A 13,542-nucleotide genomic window follows, 5' to 3' on the forward strand; every position below is an offset into this window, starting at 1 on the left:
AAGGCTCGTTGGATAAAACTCTGAGTACAGTTACTTCCCTTTACAACTTAATACAAAACATTTATTCAGCAACCCGACAAGCGTAGAATGTAGGTTGTTGTAAAATCAAACAAACTAATTAGTACAGGAATCAAATTTTATTGGCAACTTGAGAAAACAAGTAACATCATAACTCAAGTTATGATTGAATGAAGAATAGAGTAAGTTGCCACATGAACTGGTACTAAAAATAAAACAAATGCAAAATAACTAGTTCTGGAATATGTGATTGTTAGCCATATTATTGAATGAATTCAAATACAACTAAGCTACAAGCGAACTTAATATAAAAAATTATTCTGGTTATTTAGCATGCACAGGGCAAATAGGTCTTGTAATTCTTACTTGAAAATGGTAATCCGTTGAAACTAAGGTTAAACTGATGTCTTCTGTAGTTCACTAACCCACTTTCATTGATATCACTAAACCAATAAAAGAGAAATTCGATTTTCCAGTGCAGGTGATCCAGTCCCGTCAAGGTAAGGGAAGCAAGCTTGAATTACCCATTTGTGAAACATACACACTGAACGTGCGCTTTGGAAGTGGTACAATGACTAAATCAAAACAGCAAAACACATAGAGACGCTAAGTGATACAAACAACAAAGAGGGCAGTATTTCACAAAACACTCAAGTAGTAAATAAATGACGTAGTACCTAACGCATATAACACGAAGGCCTACTATTTTTCAGTCAGACGAAACTGCTCATTTTCCAACATTAACGAGAGAATGGACACAACACACACATCACATTGGAAGCTAGACATCAACTAACTGCTGTTTGCGAGGCGAGGCGAGGCGAGGCGAGCCCGAGCCCGAGCCGAGCGCGAGCGAGGAGCGAGACGGAGGCGAAAGACGAGCGCGCTACCAACCTGCCGCGAACGAAAACTTAGTCGTCAAGAGACAGCCGGATGTCGTTTTCTAAGCATTTGAAGCAATTTAACTAATTTTCGATCAAAGAAGAGGTAAATTGGGACTTAACTGGCAACATGGAATCTCGGACAAGATTATTTGTGTTGTGTGAAACTGTCTCGAGGCTTGGATGTACGGCAGAAGAGGGAGACAGCCGTAATGGCGGGAGCCATTCGAACAGGAAAGTGCTCCGAGGCGAGGTGTGGACAATAGTGTATTTTGGCTAACAGAGGAAGAAGAATAGCGGGTAGAATGTTAATTCAGATCAACTTAGCTTGACTCGGAAAGCCCAGTAGCTTTGACAGTAGTTTTGGAATTCCGTGCCAATGTGTCTTCTACTTCATTGTACAGCACGTACATTTAGTCTAGTAAGTAAGAACAAAACAAAAAAATTAAAATGAACCGGATCATACATAAGTTTATTTCATCACTTGTAAATAAGAGATTTTTCTTAAATCACAATTTGCCATGGACAATAGAGAAACGTCTCCGACTGCTAACTCTGATGAGTACATGGTTGTTAATGAGAATTTTGTGGGAATAATGTTGTGACAAGCAACACAGAATAACAGATGATAACATGATACTGAGTATGGCCAATGATGAACAGTTCTTTGAATTTATGCAATCTGCATAAGTAATTATTTTTTTCAAAAGCTGAACTGAGGATCATTGATGGTTATTAAACTAACACGCCACTTAAAGCCACCTTTTTTTTACATTATTATAAGAATCTAATTAGAGCAAACAATTCAAACATGAGTTATGATAGTTTACTCTAGCTTCTTCACAATTAACCAGAATCACAACAGTCTTCATTAAGCTTAATATCCTACATTAACAAGTTGTAGCTTCTATGTGCCCCAGCTGAAAATATGGTCGATTTTGAGCACTCTCTCCATTTCCCATAAGCTTCAACCCAAATTCATCAAAAAGTTCACTTTGATAAACTAATTCAACACAAAAGGTATGTATATACATTCAAAATCAATATATTTTGATTTGGGTTGGATTTGAGACAAATACCTGATTGTTGTTACCTGGTGTAACAGCCACCACTTTTTTTAATTCATGCAACATTACAGTGAAAAAAAATTAATACAAAACACTATTTCTGTTCATTTAATTTTAAACGTAGAATTCATACAAAATTTGACACTTCTCTGGAAAACAACATAATCTGTCCTTTTAAAAAGAAGTCCATAACACCAATAAACTAATACATGGGTGTGCAATTTTTTTACAACAAACAAAAAGTAGGTACACCTAAAAAGAGCTATAAGTGATGTTAAAAAAAACAAAACATGCATGGATGTCTTAATACAATGAGCATACAGAATGAAAATTGAATCTTAGATAAAAGTGCTCTTTTATTTATTTTTCAGAGTGTGCAAGATACAAAATGTCTCTGATAACTCCATAAAAAATAATGTTGAACATGTTTTGGAAGCACCATATTTAGCTACACATATAACAAAAATGGAAAAGGACTTTTTTAACAGTATCCATTCCTAACCATGCCCAATTAAGTTTCAAGGTGGCAACCTGCTTTTGTTTTCAATCAAATTAAATTGAGTTTAAAAATGAATTGGTGTTGGGCGGTTTTCTTGTTTGCAAGCTGCAGATGCAGAACCTTGTGGCAGTACCTAATGAATCCTCACATATGCTACCCTGATCACATTCACCAAAAGTACCCTATCAAACTCCAGTAATTAGAGTTATCTTCTGAAACAAGAGATATTGAAGAATTTCACAGGCTCCCATATCCAAATTGAGGAAATAAGGAAATAAGAAAAACCTGAACCCATATATATCAACAAAGCCAAGCATACAGGGCATCGAATTAAGAAAAAAAAGCAAATAAGATGTGATCACATAATTATACAGTACAGTAAACATGGCATACATAAAATGAATAAGAAACTGCATGTGCTGCAGGAGTCAAAGTGAGACAAAAATGAAAAAGAAATATAAAAAATACCTTTTGACAGACTGGCCTTTTATGATGAGAAACAATATTTGTGTACACCATTAGGTTTAACAAAATATACATATTGCACAAAGGAGTTATACACGATTCTTTTCAAAGTAAAATTGGTCAGATCACAAGAGAACACTTGATTTTATCAATATAAACAACCATTCACACATACACACAAACATACAGACATGACAAAAAAACAAAAAAATCTACAGCTCATCTCGTAATAATGTGTACCTATTTTTGGAGGGTGCAAGCTTCTTAAAGGATGATTCGGGGGGTGATGTAGGTTTTTTATCCACACTGCCAGCAATTAACTCAACAGTATTTTCAGCAGGTGTGTCAGGTCCATAGTGGAATTCCCTGTGAAGTTTACCAGAATAAAGGTCAAGGAGAAATTGTCGAAGTTTTCCAGGAATTTCCATGTCTTCAAATTTAGGGAAAAGGTACATGTGACGAAAACTATCAATAGCAATTAAAGGGAGATCTGACTGACTCATCCCAAGGTGGTGCAATGGATGAGAAAACCGACCACCATCAGCAGTGAGGAAATTGACACTATCTGCAAAAACGCAAAGAAAAAATTCAATACACTGGTATAAAGTACATAGCCCTTCTCTACCCAGATAGAAATAGTTCCTTACGTTTCTCTCCAATAAGCTCTTTATTTATCACATCCTTGTATTTTTTTATGCTCTCAGTATCATCTGCTTTATGAAACAATATTAAGAAAGGAAGGCCTTCCTCGGTTAATTCTTCAGCATTTTCAAAAGTAATTTCTCTCACTAAAGGAACACACTTTTCTGCTGCCCAAATGTTCAGCTACAAAAACAGAATACCAAACACATGTTGAAAATGAAATCAGATAAAGATAGATAGATATTAAAATATCTAAATAATATCGAAAAAGTTTCAACTTACCTCATCATAACTTCTAATATCACCCATAAATGTCTCATCATGTTCATTTGATGTTGCTTTGTCAGGGCGGAACACTACAATAGATTGTCCAGGAGGATGCATCTGCTCAGATGCAGGCCTGAAAACAGAAAGGACTCAGAATTACAAGCTAGTACTGCTAAATTGAGCTCAAGCTTTTTTTTCTACAGACAATGAAAGGGTAAAAAAGGATAGAGATGAAAAACATTTCCTTCCTTCAGATGCCAGTTCAGCTATCACAGAATTCTACAACACAACACAAAAATGACAAGTCGCTTTCTTAAAACTTGTATTTGGTCAAAGACTACACCCACCACATCAAAATCACACTGCAGATATAAACTTTTTCTGTTTTAAGGGCCAAACAAAAACTGGCCGACCCACCAGTAAGAAGAAAATTCTTCTCCTATAAGAGCACAAGTAAATACTGGCACCAAAAACTTGTACAACATCAAGATAAAGACAAATCAATCGTGAAATCAGATGTTACAAATTTAAAACGTATGTGTTTTGATTTTCTCCAGTATTTGGTGGCAGTGAACACGACGCTTCATCATGCCCTGTATTGTTGGGGTGCAGCAATTCACCTTGCCTCATCCTCAACCTCACTCACGGTTCCCCCTAGCCTTAAATATCTGGGTAGTTTGCTTCTTCTCTTCTCCCTATCGAGAGTTAAAGTTAGCTTATTACTTTATGTATAATTATGTTAAGTGTTAGGTGTTTTAAGGAATCATCTGCTAAAAAAAAAAAAAAAAAAAAAAAAAAAAACCTTTGCTAAAACCATGCCAGTCAAATTTTGCTGGAGCCATCACTTAAGACAGCTTCTAAAAAGTTCATGTTTATGAGACCAGTGGTTCAAATATAATCTCTTGGCTGGGTGGCAATCGGCAATCTTTATCAAAACAGGAAACTTTCACCTTCCAGTAAAGACAGTCATAAGGGACTGTCTAAAAACAAACAAAAAATGGGCAAGTGAGGGCACCTTGAATGCCTTTAAGGACATCAACTAGTATTGGAGCAAAAGCAAAGCAAAGCAAAGCAATTGAAAGCAATTAAAAGAATCCCTCTGCCTAAGCCTGATCAATGTATGCATAGTAGATAAGCAAAAATACTGTGATATCCATGAGATACGGATTTTCCTGCTTTTCATTAATAATAATTTCCACAGTCTTTACAAATATCTTTTCCACACCAGAAAGGATGGACTTGAAAAATGTTTGATTGATGCAAATATTCAGTAAGAAAGGAACATATATCCTTTACTTTTAAACCAAAACACTAAGCTAAATTACAGCAGAACACAAACCCATATAAAAATAGAGCCTAAAAAAAATCCAATTAAAAGCCCACAGATTTTACTCACTTGATGACAGAATTAATAGCATCATGTGAAAAGCTGAGAAATAGAAAATCTGTTAGAAAGTGTCTTACACTTAACCATTAAAATGTTGTAATTACTTTCTCCAGAGAAACAACCACATTCTGGTGAGTTTCAGGATGCAGAAAAATGAGGAGATATCTTAGAAGGATGAGCTTTATACTAAATATCTACTGGAAAACATTATACTCACCCAAAGCCAACATGGAACTGGCAATCATCCTTCAAATTAGTTGCAACTCTTCGGAAGGTATTAAAGTCAGGATTGTCTCTCCGATCAAAATAGCCAATTAGCATTCTCTTCTTTTCCTAGATGAAAATGTAACAAGTTTTTGATTTGTAATAATTATCAAGAAGATCACAATTACCTTAAGCCAACTTACATCTAGATTCTCTAAGTCTTTCAAAGAACTGAACTCCTTAGTAGGATCTTCTAATTGTTTCTTCACAAAAGACACAAATGCATCAACTGATCTCTGACCTCTGTATTCTCTTTTAGCCGGTTGACCATTTTGAAAGAGTTTTAAAGTAGGATACTTAGTTATATGGAATCTTGAGGCAAGAGTGCCTGAAATTAGAGACAGATACACAACCATGTAGTTTGTCATACTTTAGATCTTATAATTTTTCAATAGTGGTTTGGGTCTATTTCAAATACCTTCTTTATCACAATCTACTTTTCCCATAACCACCCTTCCAGGTGTTGGGAATTCAACAGTCACCTTGTCAGCCGCTTCGTCAAATACAGGTGCCAACATATTACTGAACCGGCACCAATCGGCATAAAAGTTGATGAATACCAACTCATTTGAGGCTGTAAAGAAAGAAACCAATTAAAATATGACTAAAAATTTAACAGTCTAACCGGACATCACAAAAATATTCAAAACAAACAAATATAAATAAAGCATGAATAAAAGTGTTACCTAAGGTTGAGTCGATGTTGGATGCACTTAGCTGTACTGCACCACTGTCAGCCGGGTTGTAAAACAAATAGGATAACTGTAATCAATAAAAATTTATTACTTCATATTTAAACAGACTTCCTCAAAGCTTTCACACTCCTGTACAACCCTAGAGATATTGAACCCTGATAAAGTGACAAAAAAGAATGAGTGGTTACAACCTAAACCACAAAACTACTGTATAGAAGGATATGGGGCAACTAGAAAATGTACTTGAACAGAACGGTAGTGCAAAAATGTCAGCAGGATAGAACTAATTTCTTTCGTTTCCGCACAACGGCCCGAATCTATAGTCGTGGCATTTTGGCAGGTCTTGCCCACCTGTCTAATCCGTCTGTCCAAGGCCAACAAATACAATACAACTTGTCAAGTTAACACAAGCACAATCATCTCCTGACTCGCACATGTTTCAAACCCTTACCCAAATGTGGAGAAGAATCAACAATCTTCTGGATGTAAGGTTTGGAATCATATTCTTTTCGTTAAATAATACTTAAAGGTAGCCGGTTAAAGACAGACATCCATACTTCTTACCACCGCAGCAACAAATCTTCACAGAAAGTTTGAAAAATTAAGCAAAGGCGCTGATATGAGAAAGTGTCCTGCACCAACAATTGCGGGAATTTCGAAAACGAAAAACAAACGGAACTAGCATCTAGTGACAAATCTTTCTCAAGCACAAATTGAAGAGAGGTGATGATTTTTAAATTCTAATGTTGGTCTTGTACTTTGAGTAACCGTGATTTACATGACTCAACAAGATGCGTTTCTTGAGTTTACACTTTTCAACCACATATTCTGACAGTTTTCTATTCAACTTTTCGCTCCTGCTACCTTTTAACACACTCTTGCTGCAGTTTCCTGTACTATGACTGCCATGTCAAGCAGTGCAGTTCTTTAAAAAGTTGAGTAAAAAATTGCAAGTAATTTATTATACACTACACTTCTTCAATGGGTAAGGGTTAGAAATAAATACTAAACAAGATACGGTACTTGGAACATTCTTTTAATTTTATTTTAAATTGAAGTATTTACAGAGCATATACATGGTTAAGGAATATTTAAAGCATTTTCTGAAGGCCGTCTACAGAATAGAGATAGTGTTCCAGTTTAGCATAATAGGGAACCCACATCAAATCCTGAACCAACAGCACTTTCATCAGACCCAAAACCTTTTACTCGTCAGGTGTCAATATCTATTATTGGACTGATTAGATGTCGACAACTAAAAGGACCAAAAACATACCTTAACATGTACACAAAACGTCAAGTAGATGTAATGTTTGAGGCTGTGAGGTAGCAGAACAAGTCAAGCTAGCACTCGTAAAGGGAAGCATAAGAATGTAACTACAAATAGAAGGTTTTAATCTGCAGGCGTGTGGAAGATCAGTGTTGAGATGGGGTGCAGTTTTTAGCTCGTTTCATTCCTTGATAATATCCTATAAAAGACGAATTGAAATGTAACATCTCTTGGTTACAGCAGAAAAACCCGCAACCATGAGTTTTATCTGGTAGAATAATAATACCTGTGTGGAATCCACTCATATACCATGACATGAGCATTGCAGATAAGGCCTCTGAATCATCCTCTGGAAGACCTGACAGGATGTGAGGAGGAAGTGGAGGAGGTACCATCTGAATCAAAACATGTAAAACTGGAATGAAATAATACTGTACTGCCTGTACTTCGCTGTGTTGGGGAGAAAATACATACATCATGAATTGCTGGGTTTGCTGTAAACTCTGTGATATTTGGGAAGCTGTGACCAGGCATCTTTCTGAACTTAGGAGGATGAAAGTCTCTTGTGTGAGATGTGTGGCCCGAATTTCCTAGTTTATTAGGCACATTGAGCTTAGATCTCCTAGCTGGAGGATGATCTCTTGAATTAGAAATAGTTGAGCTGGCTTGGGACGATCGGTCAAAGATATCATCACTCTGACTGGCTTCTGCTTCGGAGTTCTGAAACAAAGTAAGACGGTAGTACTCAATGCAATTGTGTTTTTGTTTGAAAACTTTGGATCTCATGCTTGGATACTTTACCCTCTTTCCCTACCTTTTCTAAATTAGCTATACGCCCCTGTTCCCTTCTCACCGCAGCTCCCATTGAATGAGCTAGTGCAGATAAAGACTGTTCTTCGGAATTTCCATATCCTGATAAGATGGTACAAACTGAAATTATTCTAATCATTATTGTTTTTAAATGATGGTGAACGGATATTAATAAACAAACTCACCAACATACTGTACAGTACAGGTCATCTGTTCTTTATCTATTGACACTATAGTTGCTTCATACCAATTGCTATCCACAGTAAATATTGCCTGACAGTGATCCCCAACAGCCCACTGAAAAAAAACAACAACAAACAGTACAAATTAATGCTTGTAGACAATGCGCGCAAAACAGCAAAAGAAAACCATGAACAATTACCTCCCTTTGCTGTTTGCTTTTATTTTTTCTACGTCTCTTTTTTTGATTTCTTTTCTGACCCTTCGAAGCTTCCTTAGATGAACTGGCACAACTTTCAGTAGCCGATGCTTCTTGTAATTCAGCATTGCTTAATCCCATCCTCTCTGCCACCAAGGCCTTAATAGGCCGAACTGCTTTGTCGTACTCTTTCAGCAGTTCAGTGTCGTCCCAATCATCAGCAGTAGAATCTCCATCCTAAAGGAAGTAGAAATAAAACCTTATGAGAACTGAAATTTGTTGACTGTAGACTACATAAAAATAACTCTGGAAAAGAACTCTTACCTGGCTGCTCCTTGCGAATAGCACTACCTCAGGTGCACGCCCTCTCGGCATTTTCTGGCAGTTTCAATACAGCTGATAAGTTTCCAGTAGGTGTCTTTCATTCAAATATTCCTTCAAATAACTTATCGGAAATGCGAAACGTCAACTAAGCGAACATGGAGGTGATGGAGGTTTGAGGCGCCTCTCCTCTTGAGCTCGAACCGCTAGAAAATGGAGGAACAATTTTTCATCGATGTTCTGAATGACGTCATGAATGGATACCTTATTTCTCCCAAAATCTACTGTGTTCAAGCCTTTTGTTTAAAAAAAAAAAGAAGTTGTATTTGTCAGGAGATTTGGTGTTTGTTTGTTGTTTGTAAACCATAGTGGTGATGACACATTCCACCTTCAAACATGGCAAACGGATACGTTGTTAAAGCTTCCATATTGTTGTGTACTCTGTTCTCCATTTTTGTCACTTCTTCTTCGTATCTGGAATGTAAGTAATTCATTGTTCATTTATATATTGATACCTTTGCTATACCTGTCATGCAACTTGCAAGGTGATTTTCCTTGAGGTTACTCTTCACATTTTTAATTTTCTTATTTTTGTGTGTATTGAGTTTGATAACGCATGTTCGCCTCCATAAATTTCATTTAAATTGAATGTATTACATCTAACCTTACCTATCAGTCTAGTTTTCAGGAAAGTGGCAAATGATTGTTCAATGTCTTGTAATAGCATTTCACTGTTTCCACTCTTTTCAGATAATCTCGAAAATAGTAAAGTTTGTTCCATTGTAAGAAAAAGAGAACTGAAACTGCAGGAGAAAGAAAACTCTGCTATCTCTTTGAAAGAGCTTCGCTACTTTGATAAGTGGTCAGGGGCATATCCATTCAATTGTAACTTCACTGTCACTGCTCCCTGGGGATATGGCATAATTGCGATCATTCAAAATCTGGATCTTCGTAAAAATGAATCGACGCATGAATGCATTGATTATGTGCAGGTACGTTTATTCATCTCAATCTCTCTATCACAGTTTCTTTTCCTTACAATTATTTCAGCTGTATTTATCAAAGTAAAATTTAGTTTCAGAAACGTCATACTAAGTTCAAAATGATATTTGGATCAGATCCTGAAAGAAGCCAGCAGTTTTGTGGTATTGTCAATTCAATCCATGAACCAGATGATGACTCTGATGAATTGAAAGACTATGTTATGGCACATAATGCTTTCCTTGACGATAAAGGAACTTTAGATGTGACTATCTCAGTAGCTAATCAACAACTTCTAGCATCTGAAAAGCTTGACATATCTATTATTTTTACTGCTTACAAAAGTATGTTTAGCCTCACTAGTTAGAATTTACTCTGCTACAGTGTTGTATTGTATTGCTGTTACATAAGTTCATGCATTCATTTTCCAGTGTGCAGATATGGAGATAATGATGGATTCAAAGAGTGTTCTGCAAGAAGTGGCATTTGTATATGGGAGGGATTTTTTAAAGACACGAATGTAAATTGCCCTTACAATGACTGTTTTGATGAAGGAGGTTGTCCTGTGATATCTCCAGGTTAGTGCTTTACCCTTTAATTTTATTTTAATCATTTGTAAATTATCCTCCTCATTCCTTTCTTTTCTATTTTTAGGTGGGAAGAGGCAGAGTTCTGGTCTAGGCACAAAAGTTACAATTGGAGCTGTAGTTCTTATACTGGGGCTGCTTTTGCTGTTCATGTTTTGTCTATTTGTCTGCCGGCGGTGTCAAGTACTTTGTTGGTCTGGTTCATCTGCATCTCGACAACAACGTTCATCACAGCAGTCAGGACGAGTTGAGATGTCAACTCCCATGGGAAATGTGGGAGTATCATCAGGACAGAGCCAGCCTACTGCACCTCCTCTTTTACCTGTCTCATCAGCAACATCTCCCGTCCATGAAGACAAAGATCTTCCTCCTCCATATGAATCTCTCTTCCCTTCAAGGTAATTGAGAGTTATTTTATATATTATAGGTTTTAAAATAAATTATACCAGTGTTCAATCAATTATACCATGTACATGTTTGAAAATGAAAAGTTAACTGTAAAGTTTTTTTTGGTGATTGGAGGTTTAGCATCTGCAATGACTATAATCATGCATTTAGTGCCCCGTGTAAGCTCTATGGGCTACTTTCGTAGATTGGTGAAAAAATTCAGTAAAAGAGTGATCTGAATAGTACTGCTTCTCCATCTAATCTCACACATGGTTTTGCAGTAGATGTGGAAATCAGGAAATATATTTTTGATATTTTTTGTGATGTCATTTTCAAAGATATTCTATCTACACTACTATTTTTTGATAAACATTTAGCTGTTAATTTTTTGGAAATTTTACCCAGTTTACAAATCAATGTATTTTATATGTTTATTGTATTGTGTGAAATTTATTACCAGTGCCACATAACTCTGATACTACTGTACTCTGACAAATATGTTTTTTTGAGTCAGTGTTTCCCATTGTGCTCCCTTTTGAATTCTGTTGTTTGATTCAGCTTTGTACCGTGTACATGAAAGAAAGAGATAGCGTCTTCTTTAATATGGCTTCCAGGCCAAGACCAATAATTGTCGAAATCCGAGTGTACGGGAAAGTAATTGTAAGACTTGAACAAAACTACTTCTTTGGACCTGTTAGACTTAAGTAGGGTAAGACTATCCTCTATTCTCCTCCATCATTTCCCTATCCCTCCCTAAAATAAAATTAAAACAGGAATCTACTCCCAACTTTGCCTAGCCTAGGCAGTCTTTGGTGTGTTGAGACTCTCGACAATTCCTCTAACATTTATATTCTTATATATCTGTATACTCTGTTTGCTCTGTAACATGCTTCATAACTGGTTTGTGGACCATTTTATGTTTTAAGACAGCAAACTACTGATCTACTTGGGTGTTCATTCTATATATGTGGTGATATATTTCTTTTCATATTCCAAGCCTCTCTGATGAGCAGATAAGCATGAAGTGTGGATTGTATTATAATCTACTCTTTATAGTATTTTCCAGTATTGTATTTATATTTGTCTTATACCTTTTGTATAAAGGTATTTTCTCAAAGTTATTTCCGCTCAAACTGTGTCAGCTAATTGTGTGATTTATCAAAATCATTTTTACTGTCCAGTTGAACCATATGTCTTAAGAATTTGTTATTTTTTCTAACTAAAAGCAGTATTGAACAAATATATTAACAGGTTATAATTTTGGTTCTATAGTGCTTCTGTTTGTGCCCTTACAGCATTTTGCAGTACTTCAATCAGTTTTTGAGGTTTTATTTTGTAACTCCTCAGTAAATCTGGTATGGGTGTCTATTATATTTTATGATGATGTGGTATGGTATAGCCTGTTTTCCATGGATTCTGTATTTTGTTGTATGCTAGTCGATTGTGTATGTTCTACTATGTATTAATTTATGAGATGTTTTGATTTGCCAAAATGCTTTTTCCTTTTTGGCTTCTTCCTTCTTTTTTTTTCTTTTTTTTTTTTTTTTCGTTTTTTTTGTAAATTAATGTCTTGAACGTCATTACATTTACACTAATTTTTTTTTTTATCTGTTCTTTTCTGAGAAAAAATTACCGAAGATATGGTATTATTACCTTACAGAATTGTTTTATAATTCAGTGCCTTGTTCTCGTGAGTGCCTTATTCACCGGAGTATAATACCCCCTTTCTCTGCACATCCGCCCCCCCCCCAAAAAAAAACAACAAAAAAAACATGACCTATAGATGCGCTTGGTGTTTGGGGACTCACTGAGGAGTTCCCACTAAAATACTTTTCTGAAAAACTTGAGCCCTTTTAAGTGGGTGGGGTCTTATACTCAGATGAATATGGCAAATTCCAATTCCTTGTTATTTTTCTTTATTTTTTTTTTTTAAAGTGTCCAAACAGCTGCATAGCATCCCCGAGCCTTTCTCTTAAACTTTGTCTAGATTTTGGCTGGTATTATTGAAGTGTTACCATATTATGTCTAAGCCGTGCACTTATATAATGCTTTTGTAAGATCTTATCATTTAATAGGGCTGATTGTTTTGAAAGAGCTGCTGAAAAAAAAGGATATGTTTGATATTGTTTGGGAAGCGGTAATTATCGTAAGTATAGAGTAGATTATGTTTTTTCCTTGCAGGATCTTGTGAGGGTGTGTGTCAATCAGTTTCTTCACATTTTTTTTATCAATTACAAAAACTTTCTCTTTCTTACTAGCAACTTAAGTTTCCTTTTGTTGTCCGTTGTGTGATAACGTAAAAGTCCGATTTTTCCCCCTTACATTTGAAATGATCTGTAAATACTGGCTTGATTTTGTGTTGAAAGTGTCCTTTATAATCTCAATTTGATCTTTTCTTGAACTACTTGAACATAAATGTCTGCAACTTGATCTGCAATTCCATCTAAGTTATCATTCTGTATGTGCTGTTTAACAAATGTGAGTGTAAAACTGTATGGGAGAGTGAGCAGCACTGCCACTTACATTTTCTGTGATTTTTTACTCTGTAAGTTTAGTGTTTATATGTATGTTTGCAATGTTATTATCTGTGTCAAATATATTTGTGTGACTTACATACTTAGC

At 35.8% G+C, this 13,542-nt stretch overlaps 3 protein-coding genes across 4 annotated transcripts; 1 reads left to right on the forward strand and 2 right to left on the reverse strand.

Moving 5' to 3' along the window:
* Positions 1 to 1,344: 1,344 nt before the first annotated feature.
* Positions 1,345 to 6,790, reverse strand: LOC113214021 (endoplasmic reticulum resident protein 44). 2 transcript variants are annotated; one of them, XM_052264822.1, is made up of 9 exons: positions 6,637 to 6,790; positions 6,177 to 6,252; positions 5,909 to 6,064; positions 5,634 to 5,818; positions 5,444 to 5,559; positions 5,236 to 5,268; positions 3,855 to 3,972; positions 3,578 to 3,755; positions 1,345 to 3,495 (listed from the first exon to the last, which is right to left on the reverse strand). In XM_052264822.1, the coding sequence occupies exons 1-9, from the start codon at positions 6,685 to 6,687 to the stop codon at positions 3,143 to 3,145; spliced, it is 1,266 nt and encodes a 421-aa protein (XP_052120782.1). In that variant the 5' UTR covers positions 6,688 to 6,790; the 3' UTR covers positions 1,345 to 3,142. The 2 variants fall into 2 exon arrangements, with proteins under 2 accessions (XP_052120782.1, XP_052120789.1); XM_052264829.1 differs by lacking the exon at positions 5,236 to 5,268.
* A 410-nt stretch (positions 6,791 to 7,200) lies between these two features.
* On the reverse strand, positions 7,201 to 9,157 carry LOC113214023 (survival motor neuron protein). The gene is made up of 7 exons (XM_026433265.2): positions 8,969 to 9,157; positions 8,648 to 8,881; positions 8,451 to 8,562; positions 8,270 to 8,367; positions 7,930 to 8,175; positions 7,742 to 7,850; positions 7,201 to 7,654 (listed from the first exon to the last, which is right to left on the reverse strand). Exons 1-7 carry the CDS (start codon positions 9,017 to 9,019, stop codon positions 7,602 to 7,604), a joined length of 903 nt encoding a protein of 300 aa, XP_026289050.2. The 5' UTR covers positions 9,020 to 9,157; the 3' UTR covers positions 7,201 to 7,601.
* Positions 9,158 to 9,262: 105 nt separating this feature from the next.
* Positions 9,263 to 13,540, forward strand: LOC113214022 (uncharacterized). Its single transcript, XM_026433264.2, has 5 exons — positions 9,263 to 9,446; positions 9,716 to 9,957; positions 10,041 to 10,290; positions 10,378 to 10,524; positions 10,601 to 13,540. Exons 1-5 carry the CDS (start codon positions 9,362 to 9,364, stop codon positions 10,933 to 10,935), a joined length of 1,059 nt encoding a protein of 352 aa, XP_026289049.1. The 5' UTR covers positions 9,263 to 9,361; the 3' UTR covers positions 10,936 to 13,540.
* Positions 13,541 to 13,542: the final 2 nt, after the last annotated feature.

This window comes from Frankliniella occidentalis, unplaced genomic scaffold (assembly GCF_000697945.3).
Source record: "Frankliniella occidentalis isolate FOCC.00 unplaced genomic scaffold, Focc_3.1 Scaffold2, whole genome shotgun sequence".
NCBI lineage: Eukaryota > Metazoa > Arthropoda > Insecta > Thysanoptera > Thripidae > Frankliniella > Frankliniella occidentalis.

What these genes read in the sequence shown, in the direction of transcription:
- LOC113214022 (XM_026433264.2), top strand. Translation starts at nt 9,362, where the DNA reads ATGGCAAACGGATACGTTGTTAAAGCTTCCATATTGTTGTGTACTCTG. An exon ending in TTCTTCTTCGTATCTGGAAT is followed by an intron (nt 9,447 to 9,715) that starts GTAAGTAATTCA and finishes CACTCTTTTCAG; the next exon opens with ATAATCTCGAAAATAGTAAA. An exon ending in TATTTTTACTGCTTACAAAA is followed by an intron (nt 10,291 to 10,377) that starts GTATGTTTAGCC and finishes TTCATTTTCCAG; the next exon opens with TGTGCAGATATGGAGATAAT.
- LOC113214021 (XM_052264822.1), bottom strand. Translation starts at nt 6,687, where the DNA reads ATGATTCCAAACCTTACATCCAGAAGATTGTTGATTCTTCTCCACATT. An exon ending in CAGTTCCATGTTGGCTTTGG is followed by an intron (nt 5,269 to 5,443) that starts GTGAGTATAATG and finishes TCTATTTCTCAG; the next exon opens with CTTTTCACATGATGCTATTA. An exon ending in GCTATTAATTCTGTCATCAA is followed by an intron (nt 3,973 to 5,235) that starts GTGAGTAAAATC and finishes TTCTGTTTTCAG; the next exon opens with GCCTGCATCTGAGCAGATGC.
- LOC113214023 (XM_026433265.2), bottom strand. Translation starts at nt 9,019, where the DNA reads ATGCCGAGAGGGCGTGCACCTGAGGTAGTGCTATTCGCAAGGAGCAGC. An exon ending in GTATAGCTAATTTAGAAAAG is followed by an intron (nt 8,176 to 8,269) that starts GTAGGGAAAGAG and finishes ACTTTGTTTCAG; the next exon opens with AACTCCGAAGCAGAAGCCAG. An exon ending in CAAACCCAGCAATTCATGAT is followed by an intron (nt 7,851 to 7,929) that starts GTATGTATTTTC and finishes GTTTTGATTCAG; the next exon opens with ATGGTACCTCCTCCACTTCC.